The sequence below is a fragment of the Amblyomma americanum genome, chromosome 1 (assembly GCF_052857255.1).
Source record: "Amblyomma americanum isolate KBUSLIRL-KWMA chromosome 1, ASM5285725v1, whole genome shotgun sequence".
Classification (NCBI taxonomy): Eukaryota; Metazoa; Arthropoda; class Arachnida; order Ixodida; family Ixodidae; genus Amblyomma; species Amblyomma americanum.
The window spans coordinates 249,053,283-249,066,179 of NC_135497.1; the positions used below are offsets into that span (position 1 = coordinate 249,053,283).

The 12,897-nt window shown below is 49.1% G+C and overlaps 1 protein-coding gene across 1 annotated transcript in view; it reads right to left on the bottom strand.

The window, feature by feature from the left end:
* Oseg2 (intraflagellar transport protein Oseg2) overlaps positions 1-12,897 on the bottom strand; it is a 68,023-nt gene that overhangs the window by 37,027 nt on the left and 18,099 nt on the right. Inside the window, exons 6-17 of the mRNA XM_077629399.1 lie at positions 11,860-11,947; positions 9,884-10,101; positions 8,807-8,930; positions 7,945-8,040; positions 6,841-7,002; positions 6,704-6,757; positions 6,381-6,484; positions 5,905-5,990; positions 5,177-5,289; positions 2,676-2,741; positions 1,408-1,509; positions 950-1,086 (exon numbers count right to left, since the gene is read on the bottom strand). Of these exons, the coding sequence (XP_077485525.1) occupies positions 950-1,086; positions 1,408-1,509; positions 2,676-2,741; positions 5,177-5,289; positions 5,905-5,990; positions 6,381-6,484; positions 6,704-6,757; positions 6,841-7,002; positions 7,945-8,040; positions 8,807-8,930; positions 9,884-10,101; positions 11,860-11,947 (1,350 nt within the window). The remainder of the gene's footprint in view (positions 1-949; positions 1,087-1,407; positions 1,510-2,675; positions 2,742-5,176; positions 5,290-5,904; positions 5,991-6,380; positions 6,485-6,703; positions 6,758-6,840; positions 7,003-7,944; positions 8,041-8,806; positions 8,931-9,883; positions 10,102-11,859; positions 11,948-12,897) is intronic.

Genomic DNA, 12,897 nt, shown 5'->3' on the forward strand with positions numbered 1-12,897 from the left:
TACCAAGGAGAGTCCGACAAATGTCAATAACGAGTGTCGTGCTCGACAGTGCGGCGTCCAATGCTGCTGGGAGACATGCACTCCATCGTAGGCGTTTTCTGGACTTCATTAGATCTGCAAACACTTATTCTTAATTCAGCCAACCTCTTTTGTTTCCTTAGGAAATAAACAGGCTCTAAAAGGGCTCTGAAAGTGACTCTCGATGAAGTTGAGATAAGCCTGGAATGTTAAAGAACGTCCCTTCACGACTATCCTCCAGCAAGAATTTTTTTAACGCGCTTGTTAGAAGCTGAGTTATTTGCAGTCAGAATTTCAATTTCAGCGTTTTAGAGCCTTTCCATCTCCTCTTGTCACTGCTTGCATGCTGAAAAGTTGGCACTCCTCTGCCAGCCCCAACCCACCGGCTCTGCAAACCATTCAGCCCCACGTCCGGCTGCCGATTCCCCGGAAGGCGAAGATTCCTAAGCCGCCGGAGCGACGTGGCTGACTGACCGCAGCCATGGTAGCTGCGTGAAGTCTGAAAGAATCTAATAGCCATCTCTTAACCGATATACGCAGTAGCGTGAAAGGGAACAAGGCGCCAGTATGAAAAAGTGGCCGGAAAGTGTTCGCCAAATTTTGGGCACGATTGTATGTTCTCTGCTGTGTGTAGAAGTTTAACCTCGTTATAACGAAGTAGAAGGGGCCCGGCGAATAATTCGTTATAGCCGTGGCTTCGTTATAGCCCGTGTTGACCGAGCTTCGAAGGGGAATCGTCATTCCTTCGTTATATACATTATTTCGTTATAAACCGTTTAGTTGTAACGAGGTTCGACTGTATTTGGCTCAGGTATTCATGACCACAGCAGGTTTATGTGCTGTCCTCAGAAGACATTTCAGAGCCTCTTACAGAAAAAAACTATTGCGATAATCTGGCAACAGGTTTGGCTAATCGCATCCTTCCTCTTACCGTCCAAAGTCGCCGTCGGTGATCGCTGTGCCGAATTCGATAAGACCTTCTTTGAGTGGGTAGCCAACTGTTGTGAGACCCTCGTTGACGATGACTTCAGTCTTGCCATCTTCGCGCTCGATGTCCACGACGTCCCCCTAAGGAGGCACAAGAAAGGGACGTTTTAAAAGGTTTTGGTAGCATGAGCGTCGATTCACGTCGCTTCGCCAGCAAGACGCCTTGTCAGGCACACGAGCCCCTCCTTTCGGATGTTGGGCTTATTCTTTCTTCAGAGAGAACCTGTAAAATCGATCCTTTGTAATCACCGCCATATTGCCACGCAAGTGAACTGTTCATAATGAGTGACCGCAAGTGCGCGTTTTTTGGGGGGGTTCAGGCCGTAAATGAACTTGTGGTTTACTCAGGTTGCTGTCGAAACAGCTTTCCCGATCGCCAATGTGCACATTGGAGCCACATACCTTGATGGGGATGTTGGTGGTCCTCTCTGGGGCGTCCACGTTGTACCAGACATAGAGCACGCTGCGGCTTTGCGCCACCACCACGTCGCTGTCAGGCACCCACTGCGAAACAATCGCACGCACCCGGCCGCAAGGTATACAATTGCGGCAGTGGCGTTTCAGTTCGCCAGCCACTAGGTTTGCAGAGACGAAATAGCAGCAGCAGCAGCTAATTAAGATGCGTTTTCCTTACATCTAAATTACTATAGTTTGCCACCTCACTATTTCGTGCATTCTTCTCGCGCCTTAAATGCAGGTAATACGTGACGCGCGACACTAAGGCGCTGTAACTATGGTAAAGCTAGCACGTACTACGTCAATGTCGGTTCAATTTGTCTCGAAGTTCGAACCAGGTTTTTTATCGTTGGATAAGTTCCCGGTCTGACAATTACCTCCAGTCTGGAAGAGCGCCTTTGTTAACGAAACGCTTTCACCTCACGTGGCTGCGATGCCTGCAGCGATGCTATTGCGATAAAAGAATAAAAAAAACAGCAAAGCATCTTTATTGTTGTTCATGACCCATTCATGAGCGTGATCTTGGGTAGTAGTTGAGAGAAGAAAAAAAAAGATATGATGATATGACGGCTTCATCTTTAATGGTTTAGTAGTGTGTTGCTCCCTATTCTTCCTTGCCTACACACGCGCCAAGCTCTACATTAGTGGGTAGTCCAATAGCCTGAAATGTGACGATCTCGCAGTAGCTATAGCTCGTGCAGCGCCTCTGTGACTAAGCAGCGCGCTGGTGGTTTCTTCTTTTGCTTATTCAATCAACGAGAGCGGCAGCCAAAGACAACGGCGCGGTGAGGAACGAAAGCTGGCATCCGTTCTGTCATCTCTGCGCCGCTGTCTTTGGCTTGCGCTGCCGCTCTTGACTACTCAGAGCTCAGCATGCACTAACCCCTCGTTTCCATTCAGGGGCTTTCTATTGTTTCATTTTGCCTCTTTTTTTTTAATCCTCATATCGGATATCTGTGCCCTGTAAGCTTTCATATCGCCGCCGAGCGTCGCGTCGTGCGAGAAGAAAATAATAACAGCCCCGAAGTTTGCTCCACTTTTGCGTTGAACGCCCCTTTTAAAATGGAAAATATTGCGGATTGTTTTCCCTTACCAGGAGATTGAGTAATTTGCTAAAAACGTGCTCAGAATAAAGGCCGAGGAGTCGGCCTTGTAATGATGTGGTAAAGGCTTGCCCGGGAGGCACAACAGCGTATGGTTGCAGGAGCACCGACCTGAACGAACGTGCAGTTGTTGAGAAGCGTCACTTTGGCTTGGGTCGCAATGTCGAACAGGCTTAGCTGAAATAGAAGATACGCTATTAAATACACTCACAATGTGTCTTCGCTGAATGAATTCACTACCAGACTCAGGGTGCGCTCGCCTACGGCAAAAATATTGCCTTATACTGCACAGTAAGGATATCCATGCAAGATCGTTCCACTGCATTGAGATTCCAAGATCATTTTCATCGCACGATAGCGCGCCAGGTTAGGCGTTAAATCACCCTGAATGGTCTGTTTGAGCCAGCTATAATTTGGTACTCAGTTCGTCGAGTCTTTCCTCCCTTTCGGACATCTGCCTATAAGTCGCCATGAACGTCACGCGTAAGGGAGGAACTTGTGTCAAAAGCAAAACGATCAGATGCTGTCATTTTTGCTCGTCGCTTCATCTTCCTTTTAGTGCGCTAGCGCTAAAACCTTCAATTTGTGATTTCGCCCGTGTCTGTCTGTCTGAAGCCTCTGGCAGGTGGCATGCAAAACTTTATGGCAAAACTCTCTATGGCCACGAGTGGGTTTCGAACCCGCGGCGGCGCGAACAGATCATCTTCGTTGGCTACTGCACGACACCACTGCACCATCGCCGCAGCCGAACATCCCGCAAGTCTCACGCGCTGTGCTTTGGATGTCGTTGTCTTCCTCAACGTCCATTCGTGCGCAATGGATCCGGAACACGTCGCTATCGCATTGGCCTCTTACACCGAGCCTCGAACGAAAACCGAAGTGAAAACATAAGTGCGAGCGCACCCAACTCACATTTGGCCCAACCACGCTAAATTGTCCGTCATTTCTTTTTCCTCGCTAATAAACGAAGGGCGTAGGGTAAGGCTAGAACTCCGAGGCTCCATTTCGAGTCTCCGAAGGCATGGTTCTAGTGCTAGTTCGACAGTTGTACGGGAAGAATTACGCAAAACGGCAAAAGCTCAATTCGTTTACAGCGACTGTCCTAGTCTAACAAGGCAGTTGCTCGGGCTAGCTGGCTTCTCATAATTTTGACGAAAACGTAAACGTTCTTGGATAGAAATGGCTCACGCATGCGCTGAATTCTTCCTCTTTTTGTTTTGTTCGCTTCCGCATTTGTACGCTTCCTTGTCGCCAATAAAATTAGTTGCAAGTTAGAATTGAGTCCTGTGTCTCTCTCATGTCCCCGTCTTCCCGTCTTCTTGTGCGCTTACGTTTAAGTCAAAATAATGTCCTAGTCTAGCAATGAACCCGAGTTCAACCCCCGATCACGGTGAATTTTTGCTCAGGAACGTAGCTTGCTTTCGAACGGTCGGGCTGGTTTCCCCAGCGATCACAAGCCGCCGCGGTGGCTCAGTGGTTATGGCGCTCGGCTGCTGACCCGAAACACGCGGGTTCGATCCCGGCCGCGGCGCTCGAATTTCGATGGAGGCGAAATTCTAGGGGCCCGTGTGCTGTGCGATGTCAATGCACGTTAAAGAACCCCAGGTGGGCGAAATTTGCGGAGCCCTTCACTACGGCGTCCCTCATAGCCTGAGTCGCTTTGGGACGTTAAACCTGCCATAGACCACAGACCAGCGATCACAAGGCTACAGTGAAGTAAAAGGGTAATTTTCAGAGTGTTAGGTCTTATTCACCACGTTTCTCGATTTCTTGGGGTCTGCTACCACCTCCCTTCGGCGTGAAATTTGCTAAGTCCGAGGAATTCAAGATGGCGGCCCCCATAGTAAATAGATATAGCAACCGAATTTGTGATTGATTGGTGACGTCATTAGTATTTTTAATTGGTGACTGATTGGTGAGGTCACTGAATTTGTGACGTTAGACACCAATATTAACTAATGAAGTTAATATTTAGTTATGGCTAGGCTAAAATTTAATTTATTATAACCGATGACGTCGTGATCTAACTAATGACATATTCGTAACAGGTTCGATGCTTAAAACCTATTAGACACCAATATCGCCTAATGAGGTTAATATTTAGTTATGGTTAGGCTTAACATGGCGGTCGTCACGTCAGCACTCGGCAGCTCACAATTTAATACCTCATGGCGACCGGGCACCTACCTCCTTAAGGCAAGGAAAAATGCCCTCCAAATAGTCGAAAAACTTTGTCGGCCCAAATTAGTCAAAAATACCCGACCTCAAGGAGGTATAGGCACCCGCTCGCCGCGAGGTATGGAAAATTAGCCTAATCACGCAGTAATACATCTCATGGACGATAGATTGCGGTACCAAACAGCTAACGCTCGATACTTCAATGTCTTCCAGGCGGTGGCAGCATATTTTTTTCTTTAATGCAACTTTCGCCGCCTCGGGAATTTTCTGAGAAATGATCCAGTTAATGCAGACACAGCGTTTTACCGCGAGGAAACGCTCACTAAGGCTGCGTCCGTCTTGCTCACAGAGTTCAGTACCGACGCTGTTAACAAGGCGTGTTCCAGCTGCCGGGTGCAGTGCCATCCGGCTGAAACCAGCCCTTGAGGACTTACCCGCTGGCGTCTATCGCGGAAGAGTAGCTTCTGGCCCGTCTCGTTCAGCTCGAGCCAGTCTATCTTGGAGTCGTGCGGCACTTGGGCCAGCGTCATGCCTGTCACCAGGTCCACTGCGCGCGAACAAGAGCCACAACGGGCAGTGACACACGAGTTGCGCCACGCCTGTCCATGTCTCTTCGCACGACTGAACAACGTTTTACGTTGGAACAATCCCGATTCCGTTACACTTTGCGCTGTTACAGTGAGTAGCTGTTCCTTCAGCCAGGCGCGGGTATAAGTTATTGCTTCCAAGATGAAGTACGCGAACTTTTCAGACTACTCTACCATGACCAGCGGCAAATGAAAACAAAAAAAAAATTACTCGCTGTATTACTATTTGAAAGCTGCTATCACCACTGTTGCCGAATTCGTTGAACGGAAAGGAGATATGGACAGTGTTCTTGCGGTGTTATGACTTTTTTCTAATATCGCTCCGACTGAAACATTTAAATCAGAATTCTTAGAGAGGTGTGGTTAAACCTTGAGTTTGTTTAAGCGCCGTTATCCCTGTTATTGCTGTGTGATTTAGTACTATTTCAATCAGCGTACCGCGCAAGTCTGTGTTGCCTTGTTAAGCGGCAATCGTTCCTGAGCATATTCTCGCCATACATGAAGCCAAGGCGTCGTTGCCTGTACTCTAAGCCTTCAAAAATGTAAATCTCAACTGATAGGGAAAATGCACGCACCAACAAAAATAGTCTTGAGGTCGATTAAATATGCCAGTTTCTTGTTGTCCGGTGCCCCAGCTCGCCTGCGCTCGTTGAGACGCACACTGCAATAAGGAATAAATGAAGATGATTGAAAGAACACGCCAGAAGCGTTTACGTTTTAGCCAGCTTCACACCAACACCCTCCCCACCCCAGCTCGCCTGCACCTCTTTCGCATAGGGTCTTACCCGTCCGGCCCCAGCTGCCCCTCACCCTATGCCAATCTAGAGCACTGTCTCTTTCAGTACCCAGTAGCCCTCTGAACTCCCTTCTCCCCATTCCCCGCACCCCAACTCATCATACTTGCAGTAAATGGCTGGCGTTGTACCATGAAATTGGGTGACTGCCCCGGATCTTTTGAGCGCTTAATCTGTCGCTATTTAATAACGTGATTTTCCCTCTTACGAAAACAACAGCATGACATGCTTTCACGAAACGTTGCTAGACAACTTACCTTAACAGATGCGGATTCATGAACTCTGTGCGCACCGATCCGAGGATCTCATTGTGCCCATACTCGACTAGCGACAGTTCGCCAGCGTTGAAAATCATGCAGACCTGCGAAATAAGTATAACATAACAATTCCGCGCTGAAATCGAATCGGCTGCTCTGTTACAACGCACGAAACCCAGCGTCTATTCTCGTTGGTTGGTCTTACAGCTCTGCGAGAGAGCATAAAAAGGTGCTCGCTCTTACTAAGCTCCTGCGGGTCTTACTGAGCCTTTACTTTTGCCTTGTGTGAAAATGCGCTAAGATGCTCATATGATGGCACGCACGTTTTCGGTTTCGAAGTAGAACTTCTCGTTCCTCGACGTCCCCTCCCAGAAGACCTGCAAGATGCGGCAATTGTGTCGGTCAGAGAGCGCGCCAGGCAGCGCGGAGTGAAACGCGCGCCTCGTGATCCGGGCCAAACCTCGCAGAACTTGTCCTGCAGCAAGTCACCCAGCAGCAGCGTGGCCGCCGTGTACGCCACCAGGTAGCGGTCCCGGCCCAGGATCTTGATGTCCTGGATCTCGTGGCCGTACTGAGACTTGAGCGTGCTCTTCGTTTTCGTCGCCAGGTTCACGATCAGGGCCTGCGCGCAATGCCCCACAGACTCCTTCAAGAATACTCTGCCTGTGGCGATTGCCGGTCTCGAAGTCATATACAGGTTTTGTTAGCATTTTTAGTTGCCTCTAACAAGCGAACGAGACTTCGGCTTCTCCATACTCATGCTGGTCTGTAGGCTCAACGTTCCATACCAGAAACTACTGGTTTTAAACAGTAGTTTCTATACCACATTTTATACCAGAGGTCCCAAACACGCTCGGCCCGCGCTGAATATACGGCCCTCTAGGACTTTTCGTACGGCCCGCTCGCCCAAAATATTTAGCCCTTGTTCTGGCGATGGAGGCGCCGTACGTCTAACACCCTAGTTTGTTTTTTTTTTTGTTTCACCACTATCGCACATCTTCATCGCTGTTCTCAGTGTGACACCGGCCGGTTTCTCACCGCGTCTTACTTGTAAGTTGGGAATACCTTGTGCTGAAATCGAGGGATAGTAATCTCCGACCCTGACCTTCGGACTGGGCTCGGGTGTGCGTCACCGTTTGACTTTTACAACGTCTAAGGCGGCCGAAGAATTTAAATCGGTGTACGTAAGGGTGCATTGCTTCTCCCCGTCCCCTCCTCCACCTTTTCCGGTTACTGGCCAGCGGTAGGCAGAAGTTCGTCAGTAAGCAGCTCCGCGGCGAGATGAGTTCGGGACCTCTCTTCAGTTCCATCTGCATCTTGCATTGCGCCACACTGAATGCCGTTGACAGTGGCTCGTACGTTGAGTATCACGGTTGTCAGTCGCCAGTTCTGCAGAGTAAGACCTTATCTTGTAAACAGCGCGCTTGTCCGGGAAACCGGGTGCAAGATGACTGGCTTGTCTCTTCGTGAGCTCTACAAACTGCGCATACGAATTTGGAGGTTGGCTGACAAGTGCAACGCAAGGTTGTTCCGAAAAAACCGAAGTGCTTAAAAGGAGGCTGACCTGGCTCGGCCCCACGAAGGTGATTTCAAACTTGTTGTTGTAAAGTGTCTTGCGTAAGCTGCAATCGTAGCTCAGAATGGCTCCGCAAAGAGTCCCCTGCAAAGAGAGACGTTTCGGGAGTCGACACTTGTTAAACATTTCAAAAGTCGACAAAAGCGATGTGATACGCGAACCTGTGCATTGACGCGCATCTGTAGAGCATGCGAACGCGCATCCGTCTCTAAAAAAGCTCTGTAAGATATTCACGCAGTATGAAAGTTTTATCGAGCTTCTGGACAGCTTATTTTTTATTTATTTGCAGACGATTCTATATGCTGTTGTACACCTGTAGGACATCACTGCCTGCAAAAACCCTTTCGTATACCCGGCCCAATACTGAAGGAGCCAGGAAATCCAGCCGCTGGAAGGCTGCACATATAACGATAACACCGAGCTGAACTGTCTAGCCTGCTTGGCCGGCAAACTTGGTCTAGAGCGTAAATTATTGATTTTACGTTATCAGCGTCAGTTGACTGGAAAGGGCCCCGAATTTGAATTAGGCGTTTGGCTTGCTTTCTTTTTAGGGCCTTATATACTTTCTGGCACGTGCGAAATGCATGAAGAGTCATTTCATTTCACAAGCAGCACTGGAATGCTCCTCCAGGTTTTTTTTTAAATTTTTTAGCCCATCTTTAACAGGAACGTGTTTATGGGCAATGATTAAAGGTAGCGTGGGGAGGAGAGATAATGTGGTTGATTGAGTAGAGGCATCCTTTACTTCGAGAAAAAAAAATATTTTCAGCGTTACGCCTCATAGCAAGCGATTGGGTAAATGTGGCACGCAACGCACAACAGCATGCGCCGTGTCCACTGCTGTACGTACCACGGCAAGCCTGGATCCATCACGCTTCCAGGCCAAACTGGATATGGTGTAGGCGTTGTGGAGTTCCTTTGGCTTCGCTTCGTCCCACGCCCGCTTGCTGCTGCTCCATGTGAACACCCGAACTCTGCGTTCGACCAACAAATCCCGCCACACCACGCAAAGTTACACACACAGCCAGAGACAGATTTTTTTTTGTTCAAGCGACATCAGGGTAACAAAGCTGGCCAAAATTGTGCATTACCATCGATTTGTTCCAGCTAGCGTGAGCGAAGAACTAAAGTAATGATAAAAACCAGTGCTATATGGGTTGCTGGTGCTAAACCGAAACGGCATTGTTTGTAACTGCTCAAGGCAAGCCAGAGTATATTTTGGGTAATCGACTTTAGTCAATGTTAATGATCTAGCGTATAAAACATACGAAAAACACAAAAAGTTTCAATTCCGGAAATGTAGAACATGAGCAGGTATGAAATGGGTCATCACTTTATTACGGCAGCAGAGTAGCGTATCTCTACTGGCCGTTGACAAGGTGAACTTAATTTTTAATTGCACAGCGACAGTCACTCTCGGTGCACATCAGCGATCACAACCTTGTTCGCGGTACAGCTTTGCTGTTACTGCCTGGAGGGGACCGAAAAATCGGATAGTTTATTGCCGTCCCCATAGCCATCATCAAAGAGTCAGTTGTTACACAACGTTCTAGCTTGTCCTTGCAACGCTATTGCTACTGCACTACTTGAACAGTTTTCCGTCTATCCCGTTTTATTCCCCAGATCACCTGTGCTGCAGTTCCTCTTGTGCATGTGTGCCTATTTCGTCTTTTAATGCGATAGCATTAGAGCCCTTATGTTGGAAAAAAAGTTCCCATCGTTCTCTGAAGCCTCCGTCTGCCACAGTAGGAAGGTTGCCAAGTGGAGAGGGCGATTTCCCTCTCGTGACGTGTAGGAGAGAGGAGGAAGAGGCCGGAAGGTGGCTGCCATGGGAAGAACCCCGAGGGTGGCTACCCTGGACAGGGGAGTGCGCAACCTGACGGTCGGACTGCCGGGACGAGAGCGGCGAGAATGGCGGCGCACTCGCCTGTCGTAGCTGCCCACGGCCAGCGCGTGTCCGCCGGGGCTGCATCCGGCGACGGCGAACTCGCGCTCTTCCGGCTGCCGGCTGAAGTCGAACTGTTGCTGCACGCGTCCCTCGCGGGGTGCGTAGAAGATGATGCGCTTATCGCAGCCGGCCGCCATGATGGACTGCTCTGTCCAGCACAGCGCGTACGGCGGGCACGGGTGCGTCAGCACCTTGCCCTACGAAGGGAAACGAGGGGGTAACACAGGTACCAAAACTCACTATAGAAGCCTCCGCGACAGCAGCGCTTAATAAAAAGAAAATAGCACTACGGAATGGTCCGCGCCGCTCTATCGTTTTTGTGAAGCTTTTGCCTTCCCTAGTTCGCCGTCTGGTTCCTAGTTATTGAATACGTTGACCCATCTCTATATCAGCCACAATTTGAACACTCTAAAATGGTTACTAGCTGGAATAGCAGAATGCCTCAAAGCACAGTAAAATGGCAGGCAACTAGAACGGAAATGAAACATTGCAAGTTTCTTGAAACTGAATTAAAACTGGCATGCTATAGAAATTAAAAAAAAATGGGTCAAAATTTACTGTAAGGTTACTAAGGCAAGAAGTTCAGTTCACTAAGCTTACTAAGGAGTTTGTACATCGAACGAACTTGGCGAAATAAGGAGCGAATCCACGACCGCTTTCCGAAAGCTACACTGAATGGATTTCGCAGTCACCATGCGCTCGTTCTGCTTTATTCATGTCGGAAATTGACCGTCCTGTGCTTAAAATGAAACTTCATGGGAGCAAGATACCCTGATGAACTTACTGCGTGGTAAAGTCAAGTTCTTATCGGCAAGTTATTTGAAGCGAAAGCAGTTAAAATAACTCGACAAGCCTTGAGCGGAAACCGAAGGGGCACGTTTCTCGCCCTCGTCCTCTTGCTCCGACGCATTCTCATCAGGGTCGGTAGTAGCTTGCACTGCCTTGGTGCTCGCAGGGAAGTATATCGCCGCGTGAGATCTATCCAATGAATCTGAACACAAGGCTCACCTTGCAGCCGCGCGCTAACAATGTGCTGCACTTGGCGATTATTTTTAAGCACCACTTTCGGGGCTCCCCTGCCCGTAAAAGCCTTCTCTCTGGGATACATAGCCCTGCGCGTCGTTATTCGCGTATAGCATTCCCTCTGGGCCCCACGTTCGGAGCCACTCTACGCATCGCAAGCTGCACTGACGACGCAGTGCGTATTGTGTTTTGGCACAGTCGCGAAAACGGTCCCGTAACGTTTCTCATATTCACAGGCTACCTGCTTGCCAGAACGATATTAGCAGAAGTCATCGTCGAGCGAGCGTGTCTACGCACTGTGTTAATCAGTCTCTGCGGCATCCCACGAATGACACGTTCTCTTTGCGACCATTTCTGCGAAGGTTGTGCGGCGGCTGGCGGCCGGGCATGGAAGCGCACCGGCCAGCAGCACACTCAGCAACCCATTCTGACCAGCGTGACTTCAACAGCATCGTCAAAACTAGTTCACAAACATTTCTGCAATGATTGCGCTGCGAATCCAAGCAATGTCGTCGCCGCACATCTGGTGCGACAGCGCAAGTGGCACCATAGTTTCATTGCTTCCGTTTTCAGACGTGTCAATTATATTCGCGTGCGTCCTTTAAGCGCTAAAACGTTTATATGTGTAGTTGGTGTGAGAGATGGCGACCCACGGGTATATACGTCAAGGGCCCGCGCGCGTGAAAGCCCCACGATAAACTGTCACAAGGAAACCATACGTCGGACCCGGGTTCAAACCCGGCCGCGACGGCAGCGCTTCGATGGAGGTGCAACGCAAAAGGCGCCCGTGTGCTGTGCGATGTCAGCGTACACTAAAAAAACCCAAGTGGCCTAAATTAATCCAGAGCCCTCCACCACGGCGTTTCTCATAGCCCTTATGTCTCTTCGGAACGTGAAACCTTACAATTTACAACCAAGTGTAGATTCCTTACCTGGACCTCGCCGCTGTCATCGTCAGTTAGGAAGTATCGAACCACGCTGCCATCAGCATGCCCAGACAGGATACCTTTGCCTGAGATGCTGGAGAGTAAGTAAATAAATAGACAAATGAAAAACTTGGAGTCCTCCTTAACCACATTGTAAAGGACAAACGGTTGCCGGCTAGGGTGTCCACAATGAGTGTGTAATGTTCTCCTTGCGGCATTTCTGCCAAACTCCGGTTGTAACCGGTTCCATTGCACTTATATGGCATGCATGAGTCACCACCTTCTAGGATGTTCGAGTACCTGCGATTGAATTATCATACGAAATTACACTAATCCGACCCACTAATCGACCTGAACCCACCAACTAACCCCCACTAATCCACCTTAATCAATTTTCTCGTGTGGGCCTACTTCCAAAATTTCGGAAGTCCTTTGGAATTTTAGGCGGTGGCCAACTGCTAAACTTTCAGGGTCCATCTGCAATGGTGAGCAGATTTGCAGGCCAGGTTTCCACCTGCCATGGTGGGCAGGTAGTGACGACGTCAGAAAGTGACGTGACCTCCCTCGACCAATCAGGATGGCCCACCAGGGCAGGTTTTTCGACGTTACAAGGTCACGTGACCTATTTCGACCAATCAGGGAATTTCTTTACGGAGAAACAGGAAACTGCATGGCTGTAGCTTAAATGGTATCGCATTAAACTACTAAAACGTTCAATTAATATGGCGTGGAATGAAATACGCGCATGCGCAAAATGAAATAAGTGAAATTTTTGCCCACGCTCGTTTAACGCTAATTAGAAGGCAGAAGACAAGGGTCCCTATGGTGTCGCATTGTACACGTACTGAAAGAGCGCGCCATTTTCACAAACGCAAGCAGCAGGCAAAACAGTTCGCCTACAGTTGCCCACTCCTGCAGAGCGTGCTCTGCCACATTTCAGCTCATTGTCAGGTGAAGCAAACTTAACGTTTAACAGCGACAGCTATTAAGCGCCGTTCCTGGGTTTCGCGTCGGTGCAATAGCAGCAGCCGGCGTAGCCGGAGA